This window comes from Ostrea edulis, chromosome 7, assembly GCF_947568905.1.
Source record: "Ostrea edulis chromosome 7, xbOstEdul1.1, whole genome shotgun sequence".
Taxonomy (NCBI): domain Eukaryota; kingdom Metazoa; phylum Mollusca; class Bivalvia; order Ostreida; family Ostreidae; genus Ostrea; species Ostrea edulis.
The window spans coordinates 39,029,991-39,057,025 of NC_079170.1; the positions used below are offsets into that span (position 1 = coordinate 39,029,991).

The following is a 27,035-nucleotide window of genomic DNA, read 5'->3' on the forward strand; positions in this document are numbered from 1 at the left end:
GACGCGTTCCACATTTACAAGTGAGGGTCACAGGTCTTTCAAAAGAGGCCTTAGCAGATGTCCACACGATCTAAAAAGCCCTCATTACTTTGGCCCGGAGTGTCATGTATATAGATTTGTTTTTGTGGCACTTTGCCTACAGCTGGTGACGTCTCGACGGAAGTAAAACGTCCTCAACTGGACGAAAAAGAAAAGAAACGCCTTTAACTTTTAAGTATATTTTCTCTTTTGTGTTTGCTGCTTTATATAATCCATGGATCTGTTGTTGGTCTTCGACCCCCCTACCAGTCGATACTGCCAATATCAAGTGTTGTACGTACGTGTACGTCGTTCCCGCCTTCGATTGATCACGCGCTGCTGTAGTTAGCAGACGATAGCTGTTGAAGCATCATGGCGGACACTTGAAGCAAAATATATGATGTTCAAAACACAAAGATGAGCCGGTGGCAGAAGAAATTTATTTTTGGATTATTTGCTTTCTTTCAACTTTGTGTTGCAGGTAATTATTTCGTTTCTCTGTGTGTGAAGATATTTCTGTTCATTCATTGAAATGTAAGCAAAGAATCTCGTATACATGTGCATTCGGTAAGACTTGTAGATCTATATGTTAAGTCGTTTCTACAACTATACATCACGATTCAAGAATGCGATGTGAAGTTTAGAAGATTCCTTGCACATGTATGTTTATATTAAAATGGGGAGTGTATCTCGAGGAAAAAGCACGACTACCCTTTATAATCATGCAACAAGACATTTCTATCTCTTCTAAAATAATAATACCATCTAAGATATTAATCAAGTAAAATTCAAACTGCATGTATGGCAATTTCATGTTTATGAGATCAAATTAGATAGAAAATGACATCCACACTAAATTTCACAAAGGAAACAAAGATCAGAGCCCGTGGGTATTTTGCCACTTCTCCAACAAACATTGTAAGATCTCGTTTTATTAATTAGCATCCTTAGAATATTTTGTCAAAGAATTCATATCATCTTGAAAAACTTCCCTAGATGACATCCGTGTTTGCATGACTATATTCTTTGTATTTCATATAAAACTTACGGGCGACAAATGGAGAATTAATCTATGCTATTGGAATTTCAAAAAAAAAAAAAAAAACCCAAAGAAAACGGCTGCTCCGTGTAAATTTTAAAGGTTGCAATGTAAACAGTAAAAGCCCGCTTATGAAAAAAAAAATCAATTAAAATGAAAACCTTTACGGTGGAGGCAGTAATGAAATATAAACATTTAACTAGCCCGTGTCCATGGCGTGTTAATAAACATTTTCATTAGACTAGAATTTGATTTTACACGTATCTTAACGATTTATCATCTGTGTAAAGGTTTCCCCAGAAATACATAAACACGCGTGTCTCTCACGGATAGAAAACCAATACACGGACAAACATTTTTACAGATCTGTCTCTCTCTAATTAGCGATCGTGTTTAATTCAAATTTCATTGATTTGGGGTGAATGACTCCTTTAAGAGTTTACTTATAAATATTTATTGAATTTGCAACGGAACGAAAGACGTGAAGAGACTTCAGGTTTTTAAACATCCGGGTTTCTGGGAATATTTCGCATAGCATTCGTTGACTGCATTCTATAAGTGGCACTCGTTAATTGGTTTATTTTTGTGTACACGGTACCTAGTTACAATGCTAAATACAAATTTCAACCATTAAATGGTGTATAAATTCTATGTCACATTTTCTCTGCTTCACCATCCCGTTTATTAGGAATGTTTTAAAACCCAACAGATTAATGCAGAGGGAAATATAAGTTGTCTTTTATAGTTTGAGGTTAATGACTTCATAACGAACAAGAAATGCCTCAAAGAGCCCCCTATACGTTTTTAACAAATTCGCAATAAAATGACGTCTTTGTACTTTTTTTATGGGCTGGGGTATATTACAGAGACCTACATTGCACATGTATTTTAGATACATAAATCGGTATCTAATGAGCACAATTATCGTAAGTATCGGAGAATAATTCTATCAGTATGTTTTGTCCGCAATGAAAATCATGATATTCTAACATTATCAGCGATCGAAATAAACAATACTAGCATTTTGCAAGCATTTTAAGCATTCAAGGTCAGCATTGTCGTTCATATAAAGCAGACAGTAACACAAAGTAACTGATGAGAAAGTAATATTTCGTTAAATAAAACATAAATTTGAAATTGACAAGACAATGGTAAATTAATCATGTTGAAAATGACAAGAACAATATTCTGCTAATAATTCAAAACCATGGTCTACTTCCGGTAACATTAATGCTAGTTCCGGTAGCATTCACATGCAATATCCAATGAAATGATTCATTTACCATTGTTTTGTCAATCTGAATTCTTTGTCTATTCGAACGAAATATTCTTTTAGTTTCAGATGTATTTATTTATAACAGAGCATAGTTGTATACATATCATTTGGAATATTGATTTTGGAAAACTAGTGCGTATGCACTTTTATAAGTTCCTCCCTCATTATTGTAAATTAACAAACGGTGACCACGTTGTGACAGAAAGAAAAAAACCCCAAGAACTGAAGAACTGAAAAAAAAGTTTTAACTGGAATATTTACAATTGTAATTGTACCACACGAGTTTAAAACCAGCAAAGCAAAACGTTAGGGCACGTGACATGTGACACGTGACATGACTTTTCGACCAGCATTGTAAGCATTAAATATCGCTAGTTCTGCTATAACACATAGGAACAACATGTAGCAGAGAGTAACAGGTAAAGGCAAATCCCAACTTATAACATCTTATACTACTGAGGAATGTGGGCATTTTGTACTCTGTTTATCTAATCACAAATTATAATTATAGTCAGTTTTTAAATCGAGGCAAGCTACTGACAAACAAGTTGATGGTACCGGGGTTTCAACAGTCTCGATTGAAGTAAGTATTTCGCAAATTCTATGGTCGTAACGATCTAGTTCGTCAATACAACCTATCATTGGGTCAAATGCTGTCTGACGTGTTTCATACCGATTGCTAGACCATTCTTGGCACACTGATTAACTCCGTTTACCTGATCAGGATGTACGGCTCACGGGTGGGTGTGACCGGTCGATAGGGGATGCTTATTCCTTCTAGGCACATGATCCCACCTCTGCTGTGTCCAGGGGTCCGTGTTTGCCTAACTATGTATTTTGTATTGCTTATAGGATTTATGAGATTGATCACTGTTTGTTATCTTCACCTTTCATCTTGCACTACAGAGGGAATATGGGCGATTTGTATTCTGTTCATCTAATCACAAATCTAATTATAACATTTTGTACTACAGAAGGAATATGGGCGCTTTGTATTTGTTCATCTAATCACAAATCTAATTATAACATCTTGTACTACAGAAGGAATATGGGCGCTTTGTATTCTGTTCATCTAATCACAAATCTAATTATAACATCTTGTACTACAGAAGGAATATGGGCGCTTTGTATTCTGTTCCGTCTAATTACAAATTATGATTATGTTTGGCAGTTAGAGATATAAAACAAAAAAGCCTGGGTGATCAATAGATCTGCAAGTTTTATTTTCATTTCGATACCGGTATTATTTTCCCCTTTAACACCATAGTATGAATGCTTTTGACATATACATATTGAAATGATGGGCCAATGAACTATCGGCAATAGAACACTTAAAGGTAATTTCATACTTTCTTACATATCAAATAAAAAAAAGTGATGTATCTAAAAAGCTATTTATCATATTATTACATTTCTCGGTCTTTAATCAACTATAAAAGATTTTCCTCATATACTAGTAATTGTTGCACTTAGATTTTATTCATTTGTCAAAAGTGAAAGGGCAGCTAGTAATTTTCCATATTGCCAAGCCCCACCAAGAATATATGTTCTGTTTTTCTGTGAATGCTGTGTGTTTTCAATGTATAAGGAATCACATTTCCTATCTAATAAATGGATGGTGGGATTTTTGTAATCATGGTATCATTTTTGAAGAGTTCATCAAATAAAAACAATCCACCATAGGGATTTTCAAAATTTCGTTTACTGCTTGATTTATTTCTCAAAGAACTCAACGTTGTTCAAAGTCTATGGGAGAAGCATGTTCTATTAAGATATTTTTAAAAGAAATTATATTTTCATACAAATCTCTTGGTAGAAAGTTACATACACTTTCTCTTTATGAAATTATGAAATAAAATAAAAATTTTATCACACACATTTTTTGAAAATTAGATTTTTATATATATTTTTTTTTTTACAAAGGGCAGATAACTCTTTTAAAAAGTCTCAAGTGCAAAAAGACCAATTTCTAATCATTTACCAGACATGTGAATTTCATTTACTTCATTTTCATCATTAAATCCTTTAAAATTGATCATTATCCTTTCGTTACTCAATGGATACCTTAAAATAACGGCATCTATTGTCAAAACACGTTATTTGATTGGTAGATAAAAAGGTCAGCAAATCTATTCAATATAATAAAGTCAAGAAGGAAATCCCGGATAAATTTCCAAAAGTTAATTTTGAAGTGAACTCATTCTGAGGTACATACCAGAAAAAAAATCGTGTGGACCAATCAGAGAGCGTCAAAATTCCTCATCATTAAATAATGTCGTTCAACGCTTGTTTGATAAGACATTTAGTGTAGCCTAGAGAATAGTCCCTAACACTTGTTTATAACACACTAGTACAGTCTAGAAAATTATCTCTAACATTCTGTATATAACTAGTACAGCTTTGAACAATTACTAGTTCTTATTTTCCCTAGCAGACAGATGAAAAACTGACTATTAAGACAATTCATTCCTATACAAATTCAGTTCTGAAGATTAAAGCATAATTTTAATGCCAGGTAATGCATATCGTCTACACTTCTACAGGAACATTATACACCTGTGGCATTTGGTAATGCTTGCGTTTATAACTGTTGTAGTTAATTATCTTTCTATTCATTATTTGTGAGTATTTATGCTGCTGCAGAGTCTTCTGAGGATTCACAACTACAAGTACATCCATATACCACAGGGCAATTAAATCAAGACTGTAAAACGAAAACAAAAAGTGAGAGAGAAATCAAACAAGAGACATCAATTCTTATTCGTAAAACTCGGCCTCGATATCGAATCACTGATTCCCTAATGAATTTAGTATGTATGTGTTATTCCGATGGAATAAAGCCTTAATTCTATTATTAGGTCGTTACCGGTTCTAAATCGATCACGGCGAAGCTAAACTGTTCTACATACAGAGTGATTTCGATGCATGTACCGCAAATGCTGTTTTTCTTCTCTTGTTTCGCTGATGTCTCTGCAATAATCACGTGACAGGAAGCGTGTTCCGTGATGTTTACTGGGAATGGCGGTTTAATGGTGCATCTATCGAATATGCTATTCCAACCATTGATTGCATTTTATTCAGTCATTCCATACATAATGTGGACTGGGATTCGATGATAGAATTCCTTTTTTATGTATATTCATGGTGCATTCTCTCGAAAGCAACGACTTACCCAAACTACGAGGCTTCACCTGCGATGTTTCACCACGGTCTTCTTTCGTTGTAGGAAATAGACAGCAATCATCTTGTAGAAATATTTTCTTTTAATAGCATTGACATAGGCGGGCGATACACAACTTCTTCGATAGACTAAAGGTTTTTTATCACATGCCTGATCCTTTATAGGTTTTACATTGCTTGGCTGATCCTTTATAGGATTTTACATTCCATGCCTGGTCCTTTATAGGATTTTACATTCCATGCCTGATCCTTTATAGGATTTTACATTCCATGCCTGATCCTTTATAGGATTTTACATTCCATGTCTGGTCCTTTATAGGATTTTACATTGCTTGGCTGATCCTTTATAGGATTTTACATTCCATGCCTGGTCCTTTATAGGTTTTCATTACATGCCTGATCCTTTATAGGGTTTTCATTACATGTCTGATCCTTTTGGGGATTTTACATTGCTTGGCTGATCCTTTATAGGTTTTTTCATTGCTTGGCTGATCCTTTATAGGTTTTTCATTCCATGCCTGATCCTTTTGGGGATTTTACATTGCTTGGCTGATCCTTTATAGGTTTTTTCATTGCTTGGCTGATCCTTGAAGTGTTTTACATTACCTTCACAATGACGCTATGATTTTAATGATTTGATATTTTGCTGGAAATAAATCTATGCTATGTTGATATATCATATCGTTATATTACTACACCTTGTCCTAGGCCTTTTTCATGTACATTTTGTGTATAGATATGTCTATGACAAATCGATAAATACACTGACAACTATGCTTGATAGGAAATGGTGTATATTATAAGATATAGATAAGGAATGTATCAGGTTGTTTATACAGTTGATGATATATACATGTGTAAGTATGGGGATAATTTCACTTGTTATACAATCGGTGATCTATAAATTTGTAAGCATGGGGATAATTTCACTTGTTATACAATCGGTGATCTATAAATCTGTAAGCATGGAGATAATTTCACCTGTTTTTTATACAATCGGTGATATATAAATATGTAAGCATGGGGATAATTTCACCTGGGTTTTTTATACAATCGGTGATATATAAATGTTTAAGCATGGAGATAATTTCACCTGTTTTTTATACAATCGGTGATATATAAATATGTAAGCATGGGGATAATTTCACCTGTTTTTTTATACAATCGGTGATATTTAAATGTGTAAGCATGGGGATAATTTCATCTTTTTTGATACAATCGGTGATATATCAATGTTTAAGCATGGGGATAATTTCACCTGTTGTTTATACAATCGGTGATCTATAAATCTGTAAGCATGGCGATGATTTCACCTGGGTTTTTTTATACAATCGGGGATATATCAATGTGTAAGCATGGAGATAATTTCACCTGTTGTTTATACAATCGGTGATATATAAATGTGTAAGTATGAGGATAATTTCACCTGTTATACAATCGGTGATCTATGAATGTGTAAGCATGGAGATAATTTTTCCTGTTTTTTATACAATCGGTGATTATAAATGTGTAAGCATGGGGATAATTTCACCTGTTGTTTATACAATCGGTGATATATAAATGTTTAAGTATGAGGATAATTTCACTTGTTATGCAATCGGTGATATATAAATGTGTAAGCATGGAGATAATTTCACCTGTTGTTTATACAATCGGTGATATATAAATGTGTAAGCATGAGAATAATTTCACTTGTTGTACAATCGGTGATATATAAATGTGTAAGCATGAGGATAATTTCACATGTTTTTTTATACAATCGGTGATATATAAATGTGTAAGCATGAGGATAATTTCACTTGCTATACAATCGGTGATATATAAATGTGTAAGCATGGGGATAATTTCACTTGTTGTACAATCGGTGATATATAAATGTGTAAGCATGAGGATAATTTCACATGTTTTTTTATACAATCGGTGATATATAAATGTGTAAGCATGAGGATAATTTCACTTGCTATACAATCGGTGATATATAAATGTGTAAGCATGGGGATAATTTCACTTGTTATGCAATCGGTGATCTATACCGGTAAATGTGTAAGCATGGGGATAATTTCACCTGTGTTTTTATACAATCAGTGATATATAAATGTGTAAGCATGGGGATAATTTCGCCTGTTGTTTATACAATCAGTGATATATAAATGTGTAAGTATGAGGCTAATTTCACTTGTTATACAATCGGTGATCTATAAATCTGTAAGCATGTAGATAATTTCACCTGTTTTTTATACAATCGGTGATATATAAATGTGTAAGCATGAGGATAATTTCACCTGTTTTTTATACAATCGGTGATATATAAATGTGTAAGCATGGGTATAATTTCACCTGTTTTTTATACAATCGGTGATATATAAATGTGTAAGCATGGAGATAATTTCACCTGTATTTTATACAATCGGTGATCTATAAATGTGTAAGAATGGAGATAATTTCACCTGTTTTTTATACAATCGGTGATAGATTAATGTGTAAGCATGAGGATAATTTCACTTGTTATACAATCGGTGATCTATATATGTGTAAGCATGGAGATAATTTCACCTGTTTTTTATACAATCGGTGATCTATAAATGTGTAAGCATGGAGATAATTTCACCTGTTTTTTATACAATCGGTGATATATAAACGTGTAAGTATGGGGATAATTTCACTTGTTATACAATCGGTGATATATAAATGTGTAAGCATGGGGATAATTTCACCTGTTTTTTATACAATCGGTGATATATTAATGTGTAAGCATGAGGATAATTTCACCTGTTGTTTATACAATCGGGGATATATAAATGTGTAAGCATGGGGATAATTTCACCTGTTGTTTATACAATCGGTGATCTATAAATGTGTAAGCATGGGGATAATTTCACCTGTTTTTTATACAATCGGTGATATATAAATGTGTAAGCATGAGGATAATTTCACCTGTTGTTTATACAATCGGGGATATATAAATGTGTAAGCATGGGGATAATTTCACCTGTTTTTTATACAATCGGTGATATATAAATGTGTAAGCATGAGGATAATTTCACCTGTTGTTTATACAATCGGTGATATATAAATGTGTAAGCATGAGGATAATTTCACGTTACAATATACTGTTCCTGCTAAAAGTGATATTCTAGAATATTGATGAGAAATGCAGATCAGGAAAACTACTTTTTATCAACTTGTGAAAAGCTTTGATTAAAATGAACAGCCACTCGTTCGCCTTTCCCAAACTACATGTAACCAACTTACACCTCACAGCTTTTCTTGATCTGAAATCTATTTGTTAACTATTAAACAGAATACCTATTACTTGTGTACAAACATTTGGATGATTAACACTCGATTGACCGTGACATTTCGTAACAACCACAAGTATATGATGATGATTTTTAAAAATGTTTAAAATGATTATTTTATATTGCTGAATATTAGTTGTTAACATGTCTGTGCCTTTTGAAATAATCAGGTTTTCAATCAATTTTAATTTCAGCTCATGCCATAGATTGTTATAAATGTTCCTCCGAAAACTTCACGGACCCATTCTGCCACGACCCTTTCCATCCTGCCTACAATAACCTGACCACGGACTGTGGGGAGGGGCGGAATGGCCGGGTGGGCCTTTTCCCAGCAAGGTTTTGCACCAAGATCATAGGTAAAAATTGTAAGTATCGTGGCGTGTAAGGAGAGGTGTCATAAACAGCGCGAGTTAGTAACCGGAAGTTTTTCTCAAATTCGAATTTCACAATGCTTGCCGAGTTTGAGAAAACCGGTTACTGACGAACACAGTTGTGTTACGGGACATGAAATTACTTCTTTTTTTTATTTTGGTAAACGTTTTTCCTTCAACTTATGCGAAATTGTTGAAATATACATTTACATGCAATAGGCACAGATTTGTCGAAATGAAATATACAGTTGAAGAAATCAGAATCGCCCCTGGTGTTTCATAACAAACAAGAATAACTGAGCACGAGGGATGAGACGAAATTAATATTGGGAGAATGATAAGATGTCAAACTATTTATTTCACTGCAACTTGTCCACGCCACCTGGTTTTTAAAGTCGGACACGGATATTTGAATCGATAATCATAGCCATAGATGATATTGACTTGTACAAAAGATCCGCGATCCACGAAAACAAAATCAGCTATTAACTCCGTTCATATGATACCAAGGATAATTCAGTTACGTTCATAGGTTATCCCAGGATAATTCAGTTACGTTCATGGGTTATCCCAGAATAATTCAGTTACGTTCAGAAGTTACTCAGGATAATTCAGTTACGTTCATAGGATAACCAGAATAATTCAGTTACGTTCAGAGGTTATCCCAGAATAATTCAGTTACGTTCAGAGGTTATCCCAGAATAATTCAGTTACGTTCAGAGGTTATTCCAGGATAATTCAGTTACGTTCAGAAGTTACTCAGGATAATTCAGTTACGTTCATAGGATAACCAGGATAATTCAGTTAAGTTCACAGGTTACCCAGGATAATTCAGTTACGTTCATAGGATACCCAGGATAATTCAGTTAAGTTCACAGGTTATCCAGGATAATTCAGGGAAGTTCATATGATACCCAGGATAATTCAGTTAAATGCATAGGATACCACGGATACTTCAATTAAATTCATAAGATACCCCAGGATAATTCAATTATGTTCATAGGTTACTCAAGATAATTCAGTTACGTTCATATGATACCCAAGATAATTCAGTTACGTTCATAGGTTACCCAGGATAATTAGTTACGTCCATAGGTTACACATGATAATTCAGTTACGTTCACAGGCTACACAGGATAATTCAGTTACGTTCACAGGATACTCAGGATAATTCAGTAAAGTTCATAGGTTACCCAGGATAATTGAGTTAAGTTCATCGGTTACCCAGGATTTCGAACGCATCAAATGAAATGGATTTTGCGATGTTTATATGCGATTTTCTATTATTTGATCAAGCCACAGTGTAAATGGGTCATTAATATATGAAATACACAAATAAAAAGACATTTTGAAGGATTTCAAATTTGAGCTAATGTTTTTGCATTGATACATCATGTGAAGATTAGTAATGGTTCTATGTCAAAATTTTGTGGTAAATAAGATTTTAACAATATGAAAACTTTTACAAATATTTTTACAAAATTCTATAACCATTTCTGTTGGGTATTTTATGTCCTTAACTGAATAAGGGGGCGGGGCATAAAGATAACTGTCTCCTTCAAAATACGGCGAGGTAACAAAAATGTCAATCATTTGAGAACAATATCCAGTCCGTATTTGTGTAACTACACGGGAAGAAGTACCGTTTTCAATTTCCAGAGCCATTTGTTTCCGTTGCATTAAATATTCAACAACTACACAGATTTTAATTGATGTAACCAAGTGAAGATCGAGCCGTAACGAGAGACGATGCGCTCCCAGGACACAGATTGTAGAGTATTGATTTCTTACCAATGTAAGAAATCAACAAGCACAGGTCGTTATTACATAAATAACGATGTAAACACCAAAAGCGAGACTGTTATCTGTCTGGTCAAGTTCTTATTCATCTTATATGACATTATTGAATATTGGTGTGGCGTGTAGGATACACCTATTCGTTCGTATTTCACCTCGATTTCACCCAGTATCATGACATAGACAAGAATCGCTTAGAAACGGGTATCTTCTCCCTATTATTGATGGTTGTGCTGTCCTTCGGAAACTGTATTACTAGTCTGTGATCGGATAATATTAAGTCACTAGGAATTGAATATCCGCGCACCCAAAATTACACAACCGAATCAAAAGAAAAATGACACCGGTGCTGAATGTAATCAGATTTCTTTACCGAGATTGGTTTTTATTTTTGAACAGATTACGCAATTGACTGAGCATCAGAGAGCGAGCCGCTTAGAAGTATCGAATTTATAGAGAAATGTCAGGATGAATTTAATTGTCTAACAGCCTGTAATGAAAACGGAAATTTCTAACGAAATTATGGGAAAAACGTTAGGAAATGTGGAAATTTGAACAGAATTCTTCATGCCAATAGATTTCCATTGTTTCTATGCATGTTTAACACGTAGCTTGTCCTCTGTATCAATCCAACCTTCTTCATGATTTTGTTTATCCATTCAGCATCAGTCAGACCCAAGATATATATATATATATGAAGGCTTCATAAATCTTGTCACAGATTTGATATATCAATCCAGTCTTTCAGCAACAGAGGGACTGTGCTATGTAGTATTGATTGAAGTCTCGTGAAGATAACAATAAGAAATTCTGCGGAAACGTTTTGTCTTCGTTCTATTTTAAAGTGATTCAGCATTTACAGACTCCGTCACCCCGTAGTGATTTCACCCGCATGGCATTTAAAAACGATTTAGTTCAAATGTAGAGTCGCCAAAAAACAATAATTTTAGGATAATTATTAATTTCTAATTCGCCCATTCATTCAGGATGAGTGCAAAATTGGCAAAAAAAAAAAAAAAAAAAAAAAAAAAAAAAAAGGGCAGATTTTAGTATTTGAGATATTTGGCATGAATTGTTTTACTTCTAAAGTTTGATCAATAGGACCGTGAACTACACGTTCTATATCTTCTATATGTGAAGAACTGATGAGTACAATACACGTGTTTTAGACGACAAACATTTGCCTTATAATTTCGCAGATATTTTTCTCATGCAAAAAAAATAAATATATATATATTTCTGTATGTTTAACTCTGTGATGACCTTTGGATTTCTTATTTTGACTAAATACAATAAATTTCTTGATGTTAAATACAGGACTTGTTTACGTGAAGCTCAGTTAACTTTAACTGACACTTACTTGAACATTTATTTAGCGTTAACTTGAAGTTAACTGTCAGTTAAACTTAACTCACTTTTGTGCAACTGGTAGCTAACCTAGATTGGTTAACCAATGTAAAAAATACTAATCATTCAATTTTATATTTTCAGCGGTGGACGGTACCGAAAAAATCATTCGTTCATGCTCTATTGAATCTCTAGATACAATATGTGGTCCATTCAATTTAGAAAACGTATTATATTCCGGATGCATTTCCTCTTGTGCGACGGACGCCTGTAATCCCGGACGAAGACTACAAGCGGATGCCACGACCTACATCATCCCTGCAATGATTTGTACAATAATCATTATGTTTAGAATGTGAATGCAGAATTGATGTGTTCTTGTCACGACAATCCTCTGTGCCCTGCCGCTACACGGCATCTGAATTAAACCGAAATAGCGTGACGCCTTTTTTCTAATTACATGTGAAGGAAGTGGTTTATTTTTTTTTTCCAATTTGGAAAATGCAATAACTACATATGTGTAAACATTACATTTTCAATAATTATATTTCTATTCATCAAAACCCAATGAAGAAAACGAACAGACGTTTCTGAATGATGTAATCATTCTTTATATTAGTTATAAGTTGTTTGAAATGTTTTAATTACATACTTTGTGATGAGTATAGGCAACTTGCACATGGGCGATACTAGTTACGTCATAAGTCATGTCACATGCCTGCTCGGTCAATATCCATTATGTAAACATGGCTAAAGTCACGCATGACGAATCCGTTACACACAACTTGCAGAAAATTTGCTTTTGAAGCTCCAGCATTAATCATATACAATGTATTTGAATTTTAAAAGAACAGGTTTATGTTTACATTGAATATGTATGTTTTCAGTTTAAACAGATTAATTTCTTAGATAAATGGTTAAATGATAATATTTCTTTCTGTGTATTTTTGTGTGTGTGTAAATTACTAAGTATAAATGATTATGATAAGCTCAACACTTTTCTCATGTTACACCAACATCAACCCTCGGCCATATCAGCCCTGCGCTAATTATAGTCCCCACCAATATCATCCCTCGGCCACTAACAGGCTTCCGCCAATTATACCCCCCCCCCCTATCATCCCTCGGCCAATAACAGGCCTCCGCCAATATCGGCCATCGACTAATATCAGTCCTCCACCAATATCTGCCATCGACTAATATCAGTCCTCCACCAATATCTGTCATCCATTAATATCAGTCCTTTGGGTTTGGTATTTGGTTTTGAGATGGAATGTAATATTGAAAAAAGTGTAGATTCTATGTACATAATTATCATTCTTTACACAGAACAAAAAATCAGTTTTTCATGTAGAATGACAAAACAGGAGCATTCGCTCAATTTGTTGATAACTTTCCAAGATACAGTTTTTATTTTCGACTGAATTCTGCTTTGAGTATCGGCAGACATCATTGTTTACGTAAATAGGCATCAATTTTAGTCTGAGGTTATTAAACATCGCCTTATTGGATCAAGTATGATAAGTCCTTTTTATGTTGTCCAACGGGCTGATCAATGATATAAATTTGTAGTCCATATAGTTATATATATTGTGTGTGAACGGTCAACAGGGGATGTTTACTCCTCCTAGACACCAGTGGTTGCCCTTCTCTTAATTTTGTTTTCTGTATAGAGTTTTGAGATTCATCGCTACTCGTTATCGTTACTCGTTCATGATATAGATTTAACTTTGGGCAGGACCGGGAATCGAACCGGGACCCCTGCAATACTAGTCACGTGCTCTAACACTGGGCTATCCAGGCCGATATCCACGATCCATACACATGTATCCCTAACTAATGCTATTCATAAGTTCAATGCACACATAGAGGTTCACCAGTTTAATAAACAAACACAATGAAACTTTGGTCAGACAATAAACTTAGGAAACAATAAAATCCTGAAATCTTTCTTCGTCCTCTTCATACATCTCATCTTCTATTCTTTTACATAAGCAAATCGACATGATCATACCAATCAACTGCAAGAGAGAACAAACTTTGAAAACTCCGTGCCAGTAGACCGGTCCACATCAAATCGGGAATTAATTTGTTTGGTATTGTACCGGCAAACTGAATAAAGCACCGTAAAGCAACATTTTTAACGAGTATTTAATTTTGGCATTATTAGCGAGAGTGATGAGTCGCTAAAATTGGATATCGCTAACAATTTACTTCATGTTGGAAGTAATAGCTATCTTCCTTGGAATTATACAGTCGCTAAAATTATATCTCTCGCTAACTATATATACCCAAAATTTATGGAAAATCGTTAAATTTGTGTCTCATTAAAAATACCACTTATACGGTCTTTTCCCTCGGAATTATGAAATCATAATGATGCAGATGTTTTAAATTTGCTTTCACATAGCGTTATAGTTTATTTATGTGGAAGAGTAATTAAATACCTTGTTTAGGATTGTTCCGGTAAACTAAATAAATCCATGTATAGTTATGAATTGATAAAGATGTGATGAATTGTGTTGAATTAGCTTTCATACATCGCTATAATGTACTCGTGTGGAACCGTAAGTGTATTAAGGTTGTACGAGCAGTGTTTGTGGTAGAGTTTAACGCGTCTCTTAATGTTAACAGTTTATGAAATACGATATGTGAATATTCTATGTTATACCAACACACACTGCTAAATTCAGGCTGAAACCATCACATTTTTACATCACTTACATCCAATACTACCGAGTGTGGTTGTGCTTCAACTATTTTTAATAAATATGTATATAACAGACGTACAGGCTTTCTGTTTTATGTTATGATGTTTCTTTCATATCTATACATCAAATATATATTTGGAAAAACAATTAGTAGTATTATATTCCGTGGTTACTCTGAATGGTTATGAAAGTCGAGAACATGTTTTAATTTCTCAATAACAAAATAAAAACAAGAACCCCATGGGCCACATCGCTCACCTGAGTCACCTTGGCCCATATCTCAAGATTTTCCATATATATTTGCATGTAAAACGCTGGTCCCTATTGTGTTGGGGCAACCTACCCCCGGGGACCATGGTTTTTACAAACATGAATCTGCACTATGTCAGGAAGCTTTCGTGTAAATGTAAACTTCTTGGGCCCAATGGTTCTTGAGGAGAATATTTTTTAAAGATTTTCTCTCTATATCAGTATGTAAAATTTTGATCATCTATTGTGGCCCCATCCTATCCCTGGGGGCCATGATTTGGACAATCTTGAATCTGCACAATGTCAGAACGCTTTCATGTAAATTTCTAGTCTCCTGGCCCAGTGATTCTTGAGAAGAAGATTTTCAAAGATGTTCCCTATTTATTCCCATGTAAAACCGTGATCCCCTATTGTGGCCCCAACCTACCCCCGGGTGCCATGATGTTAACAAACTTGAATTTTCACTATGTCAGGAAGCTTTCGTGTAAATTTGTACTTTCCTAGTCCAGTGGTTCTTGAGAAGAAGATTTTCAAAGATTTTCCCTATTTATTCCCATGTAAAACTTTGACCCCCTATTGTGGCCCCAACCTATCCCCAGGGTCATGATTTGAACAAACTTCAATCTACACTATGTCAGGAAGATTTCAAGTAAATTTCAGCTCCTCTGGGCCAGTGGTTCTTGAGAAGAATATTTTTAATCCCTATTTTTGCATTTTTGTTATTATCTCCCCTTTGAAGGTAGCATAGCCTTTCATTTGAACAGACTTGAAAGTCCTTTACCCAAGCATGCTTTGTGCCAGGTTTGGTTGAAATTTGCCCATTGGTTCTTGAGAAGGAGATAAAATTGTGAAAAGTTTACAACGACGACTACGACAGACAACGGATACATTTTGATCAGAAAAGCTCACGTGAGCCTTCGGCTCAGGTGAGCTAAAAATGAAAATAGAAAACAAAGAGATTAAAATAAAAGACAAAGATATTAGAATAAAAGACAAAGAGATGAAAATAAAAGGGTACCTTACCAACAGAGCTGCCACGGTTGTGATAAGTACCATTGCCACCCAGAGTTTGTTGTTTAATATGCTATACAACACCGTCCAACATCCCTAAATAAAGTCACAACATACATCATTATCAACATCCCTTAATAAAGTCACAATACACAACATACATCATTATCAACATCCCTAAATAAAGTCACATCACACATCATTATCAACATCCCTAAATAAAGTCACATCACACATCATTATCAACATCCCTTGATAAAGTCACATCACACATCATTATCAACATCCCTTAATAAAGTCACATCACACATCATTATCAACATCACTAAATAAAGTCACATCATACATCATTATCAACATCCCTAAATAAAGTCACAACACACATCATTATCAACATCCCTTAAATAAGTCACATCACACATCATTATCAACATCCCTAAATAAAGTCACATCACACATCATTATCAACATCCCTAAATAAAGTCACATCACACATCATTATCAACATCCCTAAATAAAGTCACATCACACATCATTATCAACATCCCTAAATAAAGTCACATCACACATCATTATCAACATCCCTAAATAAAGTCACATCACACATCATTATCAACATCCCTAAATAAAGTCACAATACACAACATTATCAACATCCCTAAATAAAGTCACAATACACAACATTATCAACATCCCTAAATAAAGTCACATCACACATCATTATCAACATCCCTTAATAAAGTCACAATACACAACAGTTTCAATATTTTCGTGCTAAGAATTTCAATTAATCCGTTTTAGATATGCTGTACAATCATTTATATTCGTGGGGGTAAATTTTCATGGTGTGAGAAGTAAGCATATCCACGCAGGGACTTCATTTCATAGATGAAGTGCCATTCTCAATTCTAATTATTTTTATTACCATTGTCCATTTCGCGCTTTATGTAATCAACGCATGAAGACATTGGGCCTTTTCTTTTTATATTTTGGTTGTTGTTGTACTTACAGAGATTCATTTGATAATTGGTACATTGTTTTGTCATAACAAGTTACATATCAAAGTAAATAAACAAAATGTCACAGCACACATGACATCCAACATTTTCCTAAATATTCAATTACATTGTAGAATCGTTTATCTTCGTGGGGGTAAATTTCCATAGTGTGAGAAGTAAAGCATATTACATGTAGCACACGGGCTGCATTTCATAGATGAAATGCTATTCTTAATTGTAGTTCAAAACAATGAAAATGACCCATTCTGTCACGAAAACTAATTATTGTACAGTAAATGAAATATTCTAACCATTGAAGCGTATGAATACGCCTGATTTGTTTCGTTTGAAGTCGCATCTAATGAAAATTAGCTTCTTTGATGCGTTGACATAGTTTGTTGAACAAGAAAGGTCACACTCCGGTGACCCGAGATCATGAATAATCATAAGGCTGTCACAGTACAGCTAAAACTTTGAAAACTGAGAGAGTTTTGAATGTGTGTTTCCTTTTTGTTTGCGCTTTCAAATCACATCTCATATGCATAGATTTGGAGTAGAAATATTCTCATGATATTAATAAGATGGCGCAGACGGTAACAGGACATCGAATAGTACACATTTACACGCCATTCCGATCATATAAATCTAATAGTACACATTTACACGTCATTCCGATCATATAAATCTAATAGTACACATTTACACGTCATTCCGATCATATAAATCTAATAGTACACATTTACACGTCATTCCGATCATATAAATCTAGGAACAACTAATTATCTTCTTTCTCAGGTGGGTGTGGTACAGCGTATTGTATAGTCTACTTTTCTCAGTTGTGTACGTGAGCAGTGAGTGTTGCTAAGTAGTTAGCTAAACGTGCGTGTACCGGATCCCGCAACACATTGGATGGGGCGACCATTAACTGTCATATATTCTTTTATTTATGGTTTAAAAAATCAAATTAAAAAACAAACAACAAAATACGAAACAAACAAATGAATGAAAAAATAAGGCGTAAGATCTTCTTAATATTTCAATCTTTCGCAACACCTCGGTGTGTTCTATACGATGAAATAAATCCTTACATTGTATCAAAGTCGCGAAAGCAGCAATTTTATTGGCTGGCAAAAAACGTCTTTTGTGATGTCACTCCGAGCAGGATATGGTGTTTGAAGTTCGTATAGCGAGTATGCAAGTGGACTTATCATTAACTTTTGAATAGATTAGTTTCAATATGATTTCCTTTTTATATCAACTGAAAATCGTAATCTGATATTAAGAACTACATACAATTCCATAGAGGAGCCAACATGTCGAAAGTGTTTGGGCCACAGGAACTTTAAAAAAGTGTCGTTTTATAAAGAAAAAATACACCTGCAGCATGAACAAATATCGTATAGCCATATGTAACATCTACAATAAGCGTGCATTTTGTTATCATAGTGAGGTATGCATCTTTACTATCTAAAGAAAGTATTCACCTGAGAGTAGAATTGATCGTTCGTCATTATGGGTAAGATTGGGGGTCCTACTACCGGTGCCTTGTGTGTGTCCCTTAGTCCAATACATTTGGTCAAATTGTTCGTGTCCGCTGGATACTTACAGCAGCTGTCCGGAACATAGTGCAGACGACCTGTTGTTTAACAGTGACGTAATGAATGATGTAATATCGGAATCATGTTAAATGGAGGTTGACCATAAAGTAGAGTGAATGCTCTTTGTTTAGTTTTCTCTCATTGTAAGATTTTAATAACGTATCCAAAACGAATGAACCGCTCGCGGTAGTTCAGTGGTAGAGCGTTCGCTTCGAAACCGGGAGGTCGTGAGTTCGAGCCCCGCTAGTGCCATTGCCGCGTCAAACCTAAGACTAACATATGTAGTGATTGCTCCTTCGCCAAACGCTCGGCATTTAGAAGTGGGAATCACAGGTCCTTCAGATATGACCTTAAAAACGGAGGTCCCTTGTCGCGGCAGGAGTTGACACGATAACGACCCCTCACTGTTACGGACCTGAGCGCAAAGCGTAGGTCTAAATTTGTGGTACTTCACTAACTACAGCTGGTGACGTCTCAATACGAGTGAAAAATTATCTACGAGACGTAAAACAAACGAACAACTAATATTTAATGTAGACAGAAACAGCGGCCGACATATCATCACCTGGACCTGAATGTTTAAAGATAATTTGCATAATCACAAACTCTGTCAAAGGTTACTTATCTATTTTCTTCAAATGCAACAGATACATGTACCAGCATTTTGACTTTTGTTCAGAAATATAACGGTTGTACTCCCAAGTTGACACTTTAAGCTATTTAGATACGTGGATATCACCTTGGTCAACACCTGCTCATGTGCTATGATTTTAAAACAATCAATAAAACTTTTTCGTATGTGATTCATTTTGCCTGTATTATAAATAATAGATGCATTGTAACATCATTGTATAACATTAAAGCTGCATATTGATGACTTCTAACAGGGTCATTTAGAGCGAAACACAGCTACAAAGCTAAGGCACAGGAATTGAATGCTTTACAAACCCATGTGTTGTTGGTTTTTTTTGTTTTTTGTTTTTTTTTTGGTTTTTTTTTTGTATCTGAAATCCATCATTGATTTATGGCATTGGCATTGGGATTATTCATAATTCTCATTTTAAAACAGGAATTAATGTTGTGTTCCTTACAACCCATTGGGATCCATCATCATTAGATCGGATCATGAACATTTGGAAAAGTAATTGAGACTTAAATACAGAATGTGAAAATATATATAGGATGTTTAACGCCGCTTTATCAACCTCTCCATTACATTGTCAATGAGTATTAGACTGGTGTCATTATGGACGAGATTTGTTGAGAACGTTACGGGAGAGTTTCAGGAGTATATATCTGCACTGATAAAAATATGTCGAGTTCTAATATGAACGTGGATATTCGAATCGATATGCAAACGTTTTTGTTCTTTGATTTTAAAATCCGTTTAAAATCCTTATACTTATAGAGAATGTGTGTATCGATATTTGAGGCTGAGGAAATCTGACGTAATATCGATATTTGAGGCTGAGGAAATCTGATATAATATCGATATTTAAGGTTGAGGAAATCTGACGTAATATCGATATTTAAGGCTGAGGAAATCTGACGTAATATCGATATTTAAGGCTGAGGAAATCTGACGTAATATCGATATTTAAGGCTCGGAATATCTTAATACATGTAGTATCCACCGATTTGAACATCTTGACAGTAACCACTGATTTGAATATCTTTACAGTAACCACTGATTTGAACATCTGGACAGTAACCACTCATTTGAACATCTGGACAGTAACCACTCATTTGAACATCTTGACAGTAACCACTCATTTGAACATATTGACAGTAACCACTGATTTGAACATCTGGACAGTAACCACTCATTTGAATATCTTGACAGTAACCACTGATTTGAACATCTGGACAGTAACCACTGATTTGAACATCTGGACAGTAACCACTCATTTGAACATCTGGACAGTAACCACTCATTTGAACATCTTGACAGTAACCACTCATTTGAACATATTGACAGTAACCACTGATTTGAACATCTGGACAGTAACCACTCATTTGAACATCTTGACAGTAACCACTGATTTGAACATCTGGACAGTAACCACTGATTTGAACATCTGGACAGTAACCACTCATTTGAACATCTGGACAGTAACCACTCATTTGAACATCTTGACAATAACCAATGATTTGAACATTTTGACAGTGACCACTGATTTGAACATCTTTACAGTAACCACTCATTTGAACATCTTTACAGTAACCACTGATTTGAACATCTGGACAGTAACCACTGATTTGAACATCTTGACAGTAACCACTCATTTGAACATCTTGACAGTAACCACTCATTTGAACATCTTGACAGTAACCACTGATTTGAATATCTTGACAATAACCAATGATTTGAACATTTTGACAGTGACCACTAATTTGAACATCTTGACAGTAACCACTGATTTGAACATCTGGACAGTAACCACTAATTTGAACATCTTGACAATAACCACTGATTTGAACATCTTGATAGTAACCACTGATTTGAACATCTTGACAGTAACCACTGATTTGAACATCTGGACAGTAACCACTGATTTGAACATCTGGACAGTAACCACTCATTTGAACATTTTGATAGTAACCACTGATTTGAATATCTTGACAATAACCACTGATTTGAACATCTTGACAGTGACCATTGATTTCAACATGCTGACAATAACCACTGATTTGAACATCTTGATGACAGTGATCACGGATTATAACCCATTATGATATACATAATGTCGAAGTTGATATTTGGCTGATTTCACCGACATTTAGTCACTACTGAGAGACTCTTCACTGTTTTACAGGGAGTTTCAAAAGTATCGTCTGGGGTCAGCATTTCGCAAATTCTATGATCATTATAATGATCTTATTTGCAAATACAACTTGTCAATAGGTCGAATGCTGTCTGACGTGTTTCATAACCTGATTAAGATATAGGGCTCATGGCAGGTGTGACCGGTCGACAGCTGATGGTTACGCCTCCTATTTTACATTTTGTTGATTTCGGGTTAGGTTTGATAAAAGGTCGTAAATCAAGTTTCGCTTGTTCGTTTGTTCGTATGTTGTTTCATATGCCCCATTCGAGGTTATTTTTCTCATATAGAGATAACTTCAACTTTAAGGTATTCCATGTATAATGAAAGGATAATGAACAATTCTGAACGATTTAGATCAACATAAAAGTTTATTGTTAAATAATGATGAAAGTGAAGCAGATGAAATTCACATGACTGGTAAATGATTTGAAGCTGATCTTTTTGCACTTAAGACTTTTTGGAAGAGTTGTCTGTCCTTTGTAAATTAAAAAAAATCTAATTTTCTAAAAATGTGTGTGGTCAATGATTAATTTTATTTCATATTTTCATAAAAAGAAAGTGTATATAACTTTCTACCAAGAGATTAGTATGAAAATATAATTTGTTTTTAAAATATTGTAATAAAACATGCTTTTCCCATATACTTCAATGTTAAATTCTAGGTGAAATAAATCAAGCATGAAACAAAATTTTGAAAATTCCTATGGTGGATTATTTTTATTTGATGAACCCTTCAAAATGATACCATGATTACAAATATTCCACCATCCATTTATTAGATATGAGATATGGTCATTATACATTGAATACCTTAAGTGAGATTTGATGAATTTTGATCTAAGTGTGGTATTTACAGCCATAGCAGCGAGGATTCGTTTCCTGCCAATGCTTGCCCTGACAACTTGATCCGTATTTAAGGTCAGATCCGAAAGTTCTGTGACGTTCACTTCTAATACCAGGCACTTGACAAAAAAAAAATCACCACCTATTCAAATCGGGTTAGGTTTGACGTGACGCCGGGATCTAGAATTCAAATCGGGTTATATGTTTGACGCGGCGCCGGGATCTAGAATTCAAATCGGGTTATGTGTTTGACGCGGCGCCGGCATCTAGAATTCAAATCGGGTTAGGTCTGACGTAGCGCCGGGATCTAGAATTCAAATCGGGTTATATATTTGACCTGGCGCCGGGTTCTAGAATTCAAATCGGGTTAGGTTTGACGCGGCGCCGGGATCTAGAATTCAAATCGGGTTAGGTTTGACGTAGCGCCGGAATCTAGAATTCAAATCGGGTAAGGTTTGACGTAGCGTCGGGATCTAGAATTCAAATCGGGTTAGGTTTGACGTGTCGCCGGGATCTAGAATCGTACCCGGTGCTCTCGGTTGTTAAGGGAACGCTCTAGATAGCTACCATGACCGGATATATCAAATATTGTGATGGGCATCGGTTATTTTTCATAATCGATCATCGTTTGCTGCTTCCGATACGATTTTACTGATTATAATCGGAAGAAATGTTTTTATTTTCAAGAACATAATCTTACAAAATATTTCATTTTTTTTTCCATTTTCATATGTATATTTATAAAGTTACACACACTTATAATCATACATAAAGTTATGTTTTTTCTAGAGTTCATTGCAATCTTTATGCTTTATTATCATATAAAATATTTCAAATGCAGCGTGCATCTTATATGGTCCTCTTGATTTTACATCAAATGATTTTTCTCAGTGATCGTGTAGCTAGTGACAGCGTGGCGAACTTTCACCGTCACCGTTTACGACTTGCATAAATGGTCTAGCACACTAGTCATACACTATTAAGAGATATGGTTCCACTGATCGTGAGTTCATCACTGGGCAGGGGCAGAAGTGGGTATCCAAATATATTGAATTTGCTATGCTTTATATTGAATTCACTTGGGGCAGTAATGTTTGTTTAGGATTTCATATTGCAATCTTTGTAGGTAGGTAGGACCGTCGGTCGGTCGCCTGCAGGCAGGCAGGCAGGCAGACAGACAGACAGACAGACAGGTAGGTAGGTAGGTAGGTAGGTAGGTAGGTAGGTAGGTAGGTAGGTAGGTAGATATAGGTATGCACCTTTTGGTTATTTGTGCTAGTAGGCTTTGTAGAAGCGGGAAATTTCAAAATGCATTCTGTAAGAAGTGTATCGATTATGGAAAAAAAATTATCATCAAAATCTTTAGCTTTCTTTCCTCAACAATCGATGTTTTCTGATTATCGTTACAACACTAATGAAATATATCATGGTATCGATGGTAGAGATTGATTTACTTTTCAGTATACTTGACCTGTACGCAGATGTTTGGGTTTTTTGTTGTGTTTTTTTTTTGGGGGGGGGGGGGGTGGAGGAGGGAGGGAGGGGCTTCATTTTAGTATATTATTCATTTGACCTAAACATATACGCCCTTTTCTTGGGCGCTGACACATCTACGCAGAGAGTTGAAAGTTTGGTATAGTTTTATAAATACATGTATATCTAAAAATACAATCATGCAAGAGAATCCAGTCGAACTTGTACTCACGTGCACCCCTTTGATTTTTAAACCAGCTTGTAGATAACTTATAGAACGACCAGGAGAGCGTGGAGTTTTCATTGCCCTCGATTCCACAACATTGAAGCTGGAAAATGAAGAAACCTCCTGATTGAGAGCTGCACATTCTCTCATGAGATAAATTCAGATCTTAATTAAGCAAAAGTCCATGTAAGAGACATTCATATGAAGAAACTATATATATGAAAGTTAAGTTTCTTTTTATACTTTGTTTCCAAATCCTCAAATATCACACACCTAGCTGTAATAAGTTTCTTCACGTACTATATACCGTAGTGGGATTTTAGCGAGACACAAATTCAGCGATTTGTCCATAAATTATGGGTACATGCATGTATATTTAGCGATAGCTAATTTTAACGACTTTATAATTCTAAGAAAGATAACTATTACCTCCGATATGGAATGAATATTAGCGATATTCAATTTTAGCGACCTCAAAACCTTCGCTAATAATGCCAAAATTAAATCCTCGCTAAAAATTCTACTTAAATACTGTATTACATTATCATACTTCTACTAATATTTCACTATATAAATGTAAATCCACATAATTTGCTGATTCACAGTAAATAACCGTAGAATGACCGATTTCCCCGATACGATTAGCAGCTTCTTCCGAATAAAATCATGAATATTCATTATCAAATGGAATTACATCATAAGTTGATTGGTCCCATTTAAGAACCAGGTTACGGTACCAAACGACAATAATCATAGGGGTAGGTCCCGCGGATCCAGGTATTAAAATAAGCCTATTTCCTACGGGAGATGAATGTAGTCATGCTCCCGGGAACTGAAATTTCACTGAATCCCTACATGCTTTCAATTCACTTTATACAGTTAATTTGTTAATTGAAAGATAACTTCAGATTGTTCATTTTCAAATTTTCTGTCAATCATCATCAATTAATAGTATGTCAAAAATTCAATAGGAATTTAGTTTTGTACATCATTACTGCTAATTCGTTAAAAAAAATATTCTACTTTATTTTGAATTTATTATTCGAACCGCATAACCGTTTCGTGGACTGCTATTTGAAAAAGGTATGAGTTGAAGTTGTAAGTATTCCGAAAATAACTAAGATTTCCTGACCTGATCTCATAAATACTGCGTTTGCTTCGCAACAGAAAGGATCCGATATTGTGAAATAGAAACCCCATTAAAAAAGTCCTATAAGCTTGGAAAGAAGGACCTACGCAGGATTATCCCCTGGGAAGACTTAACCTCCCCCTCGTAACAAACCCCCAGCACAAAGATCCCAAATGACAGCACACACCCTATATACCGATAATCCTGCTCTGTTTTGATAATTTAGTTTCTGGTGCCGCCTAAGTCTGTCATTCTGAAAAAACTATAGAATTAAAAAGTATGTTGTTCATATATCATATAATTATACCCAAACGTTTGTCCGCACCACCGCCACCAAGAATGCAAATTGAAATACAACCAAATGGCTTTTAACTGATGTTGTTTCACTTATTGAAAGAAATAGTAAATGGATTCCGAGGATCCTAATAAATAGACCAGTGTTTATGGATGTTATGGAGAGATGCTTGAATTTGTCCCTTCAACATCAGGTTGTAACTCTTGTGAGCTGAATTTTCTGATCCCCTATCGTTTGTAGTCCGTCCGTCTGTCTGTCTGTCCATAAACGCTTCACATTTTCATCTGAACCACTGGACCATGTGATCCATACTTGGCACAAAGCATCCTTGGATAAAATGCTAAGTTTAAAAAAAAATATATCAGGACCCATGCCCCCTTATTTTTTTTTTTTTTTTTATTTTTTTTTTTGTAGGGATGGTTATTTTTTGCATGGATGTAAATATTTGCAGGAATGGGAATAATTGATATGCAATGTTTTGAAGTGATAAATTGTGGTAATTAACATATTTGGAAAGTCCCTTGAGTAGATTTTGAAGTATACAACCTTCTGTAATACATAACAGTTGACTTCAGTTTTGCTCGCCACAACCGAGAATTTTCAAACTATTAAAACTCTAAAACACACCTACATGGTAATACACCTCGAGGTTTTTTGTAGTTGTTTTTTTGGGAGGGGTGTAGAAAGAAGATGCAATGGAAGTGTATTGTATCCAAAATGTAACCAAAAATTATATATATAAGAAACATTTCTTATGACCGTAACATGCCAACGTCTGTCGCGACACAGGACCTCCGTTTTTAAGACCATACCCATCGTCGCAAACCCCGGTTGTGAGTCCACACACGCTCCCTCAAACCCGTGGTTGTCGGATGCTATTTTTGGTCGTTTCTCATGAATTATGCATGAACAGGAGTAACCAATCAAATCACATCCGAGTAAACTTAACACGGAGAGCCCAACCAATCACCTTTCAAAATGATATTCGGAAAACAATCAAGTATGGTGATGGAGAGAATCGATTAGAAGTAACCGACGATGGGTCATATCCGAAAGAAACGTAACTCTCATTTCTAAATGCCGAGTGTTTGAGGAAGGATCAACTCACCACCTATGTATATGTTTTAGGTTTGATGTGGCCATGCCACAAGGGGGGGGGGGCTCAAACTCGTGACCTACGACCGTTGTAACCACTGAACTACATGTACCGCGGTAAAGAGCATGATAATATGCATGACTTGTGACATGATACCGCATGAAGCAACAAAATTTGTTTATAGAAGTAAACAAAGGATGCATGTGGGTTTGGAAGGGAATTACCGTTGTCCGAAAAACTATTTGTTTTTC

At 35.0% G+C, this 27,035-nt stretch overlaps 2 protein-coding genes across 3 annotated transcripts in view; one reads left to right on the plus strand and one right to left on the minus strand.

Annotated features, from left to right (window-relative positions):
* On the plus strand, positions 1–15,113 carry LOC125657233 (U-scoloptoxin(05)-Cw1a-like). Of its 2 annotated transcripts, none has more exons than XR_007363229.2 (3): positions 1–499; positions 9,007–9,177; positions 12,472–15,113. XR_007363229.2 is itself a non-coding variant. In XM_048887916.2 (3 exons), exons 1-3 carry the CDS (start codon positions 436–438, stop codon positions 12,684–12,686), a joined length of 441 nt encoding a protein of 146 aa, XP_048743873.1. In that variant the 5' UTR covers positions 93–435; the 3' UTR covers positions 12,687–15,113. The 2 variants fall into 2 exon arrangements, 1 of the variants encoding a protein (XP_048743873.1); XM_048887916.2 differs by having other exon boundaries at positions 93–499; positions 9,007–9,168.
* Positions 14,194–27,035, minus strand: part of LOC125657226 (leukocyte surface antigen CD53-like) — a 22,156-nt gene continuing 9,314 nt past the window's right edge. The window contains exons 6-9 of the mRNA XM_056144315.1: positions 24,271–24,367; positions 18,781–18,932; positions 16,311–16,394; positions 14,194–14,348 (exon numbers count right to left, since the gene is read on the minus strand). Of these exons, the coding sequence (XP_056000290.1) occupies positions 14,250–14,348; positions 16,311–16,394; positions 18,781–18,932; positions 24,271–24,367 (432 nt within the window). The 3' untranslated portion in view covers positions 14,194–14,249. The remainder of the gene's footprint in view (positions 14,349–16,310; positions 16,395–18,780; positions 18,933–24,270; positions 24,368–27,035) is intronic.

What these genes read in the sequence shown, in the direction of transcription:
- LOC125657233 (XM_048887916.2), top strand. Translation starts at nt 436, where the DNA reads ATGAGCCGGTGGCAGAAGAAATTTATTTTTGGATTATTTGCTTTCTTT. An exon ending in CTTTCAACTTTGTGTTGCAG is followed by an intron (nt 500 to 9,006) that starts GTAATTATTTCG and finishes TTTTAATTTCAG; the next exon opens with CTCATGCCATAGATTGTTAT. An exon ending in GTTTTGCACCAAGATCATAG is followed by an intron (nt 9,169 to 12,471) that starts GTAAAAATTGTA and finishes TTATATTTTCAG; the next exon opens with CGGTGGACGGTACCGAAAAA.